The sequence below is a fragment of the Sinocyclocheilus anshuiensis genome, unplaced genomic scaffold (assembly GCF_001515605.1).
Source record: "Sinocyclocheilus anshuiensis isolate Anshui unplaced genomic scaffold, SAMN03320099.WGS_v1.1 scaffold552, whole genome shotgun sequence".
NCBI lineage: Eukaryota > Metazoa > Chordata > Actinopteri > Cypriniformes > Cyprinidae > Sinocyclocheilus > Sinocyclocheilus anshuiensis.
The window spans coordinates 2,152,381-2,154,322 of NW_015554362.1; the positions used below are offsets into that span (position 1 = coordinate 2,152,381).

At 33.5% G+C, this 1,942-nt stretch overlaps 1 protein-coding gene across 3 annotated transcripts in view; it reads left to right on the forward strand.

The window, feature by feature from the left end:
- usf2l (upstream transcription factor 2, c-fos interacting-like) overlaps nucleotides 1–1,942 on the forward strand; it is a 12,636-nt gene that overhangs the window by 4,090 nt on the left and 6,604 nt on the right. For all 3 annotated transcript variants that reach the window (XM_016464324.1, XM_016464325.1, XM_016464326.1), the window contains 2 exons: nucleotides 1,210–1,317; nucleotides 1,585–1,676. In XM_016464324.1, coding sequence (XP_016319810.1) covers nucleotides 1,280–1,317; nucleotides 1,585–1,676 — 130 coding nt within the window. In that variant the 5' untranslated portion in view covers nucleotides 1,210–1,279. The remainder of the gene's footprint in view (nucleotides 1–1,209; nucleotides 1,318–1,584; nucleotides 1,677–1,942) is intronic.

Consider the following 1,942-nt stretch of genomic DNA (forward strand, 5'->3'; position numbering starts at 1 on the left):
ATTTTTTTGCACCCTCAGATTCCAGATTTTCAATAGTTGTATCTCGGCCAGATATTGTCCTATCCTAACAAACCAAACATCAATGGAAATCTTATGTATTCAGCTTTCAGATGATGTGTACATCTCAATTTCGAGAAATTGACCCTTATGACTGGTTTTGTGGTCCAGGGTCACAAATGTTTTCCCACACTGTTCAATAAAAAGATGTGCAATACCACTTTTGTTTACTTGATACTACCCCATATCTTATTCCATTCCTTGTAAATTCTATTCTGTTCCATCTATATACCACAACTGTACATACAAATTTTGTATATTTCAATTTAATATATATATACAGTTGTGCACATAAGTTTACATACCCCTTGAAGAATATGCAAAATGTCAATAATTTTCACAAAATAAGAGGGATCATGAAAATCGCATGTTATTTTTTATTTAGTAATGTCTTGAATAAGCTATTTCACATACCAAAGAATGTGCAGGAGCTGGAGGATTTTTCAGAAGAACAGCAGGCAGTTGAACTGTTCAGGACAAACAAGGGACTCATGAACAACTAACACAACATAAAAACAGTCGTGGATCATCCAGGAAATTTTTACAAATTGAGTTATTATTTTGTCTTGTGGAGTATATATAAACATCTGTAATGTGAAATAGCTTATTCAAGACAGTACTAAATAAAAAATAACATGCAATTTTCATGATCCCTCTTATTTTGTTAAAATTATGAACATTTAGCATATTCTTCAAGGGGTATGTAAACTTATGTGCACAACTGTATATATATATACATACACCCATATCATGTGACACTGAAGACTGGAGTAATGATGCTGAAAATTTTAGCTTTTCATCACAGGAATAAATTACATTTTTAATTTTTATAATTATAATCACATAGAAAACAGTTATTTTAAATTGTAATAATATTTCAGAATATCACTGTTTTTACTGTATCTTGTTGAACAAATAAATGCAGCCTTGGTGAGCAGAAGAGACTTCTTTCAAAAACATAAACTATTCTAAATTATTCCAAACTTTTAATCGCTAGTGTTTTTTCCAGACCTAAAAAAAAAGTTCTGGAATTGGTGCTATACATAATGTTCAACAATCACATATTGGGTCGTTCACATGAAAATCACAATCTGAAAAATCTATATTTTAACCAACCCTAGTAATGAAAGCCTCTGTCTTTGTCCTCCTCAGGTGACTTATCAGGTGATTCCAGTCTCAGATCAGTGACTGAAGAGTAGAGGTGAAGTCGAAGGGCAAGTTAATGTGGTCTCTACATCCAACCTCACTGGATCCCAGCAGGTATGTAATCAACACTTGTCACCATGGCAACCAGCTCGGTCCCAGCATCAGCACCACTTTTTCTCCACATCCCATTTGCTTATACTTCTTCATTATGTTGTGATGTTCAGTGTGAATCTCATTCAATGCACAGCAGAACATGACATGTCAGAGCAGAAAATTAAAATTACACAAACTCAACTATAACTAAATAGCCAGATGTTAAGCGTATGTTGTAAAATGTTTCGCGCCTGTTTTCTCCCAGACAGTAATTTAAAACTCTTTCAGTAATGAAGACGGTCCTGCTGGAGAAGATACTGGAGAGAAGATGGCCGTGTCTATACAGACAGCAGCTGGCCCTACATTCACACAAACAGCAGGTATATATAAGTTTGATGTTAATAGAATCAAATGGAACATGCTTCAATAGATTGAGAGGTTGAGTAATGCATCAAGCAATGCATTCATTAGTTTAATCTTAGACAGTTTGTAATTTCATAGGCGTGTGTTTATCTGCATTTCACAATGACTTCAAATGCAGCTCCATTTGATGATGTTAGTAATGTTTATTTATTTTTTATTGATTATCAAAGTAGTTGTAGTATATATATATATATATATATATATATATGTGACCCTGGACCAC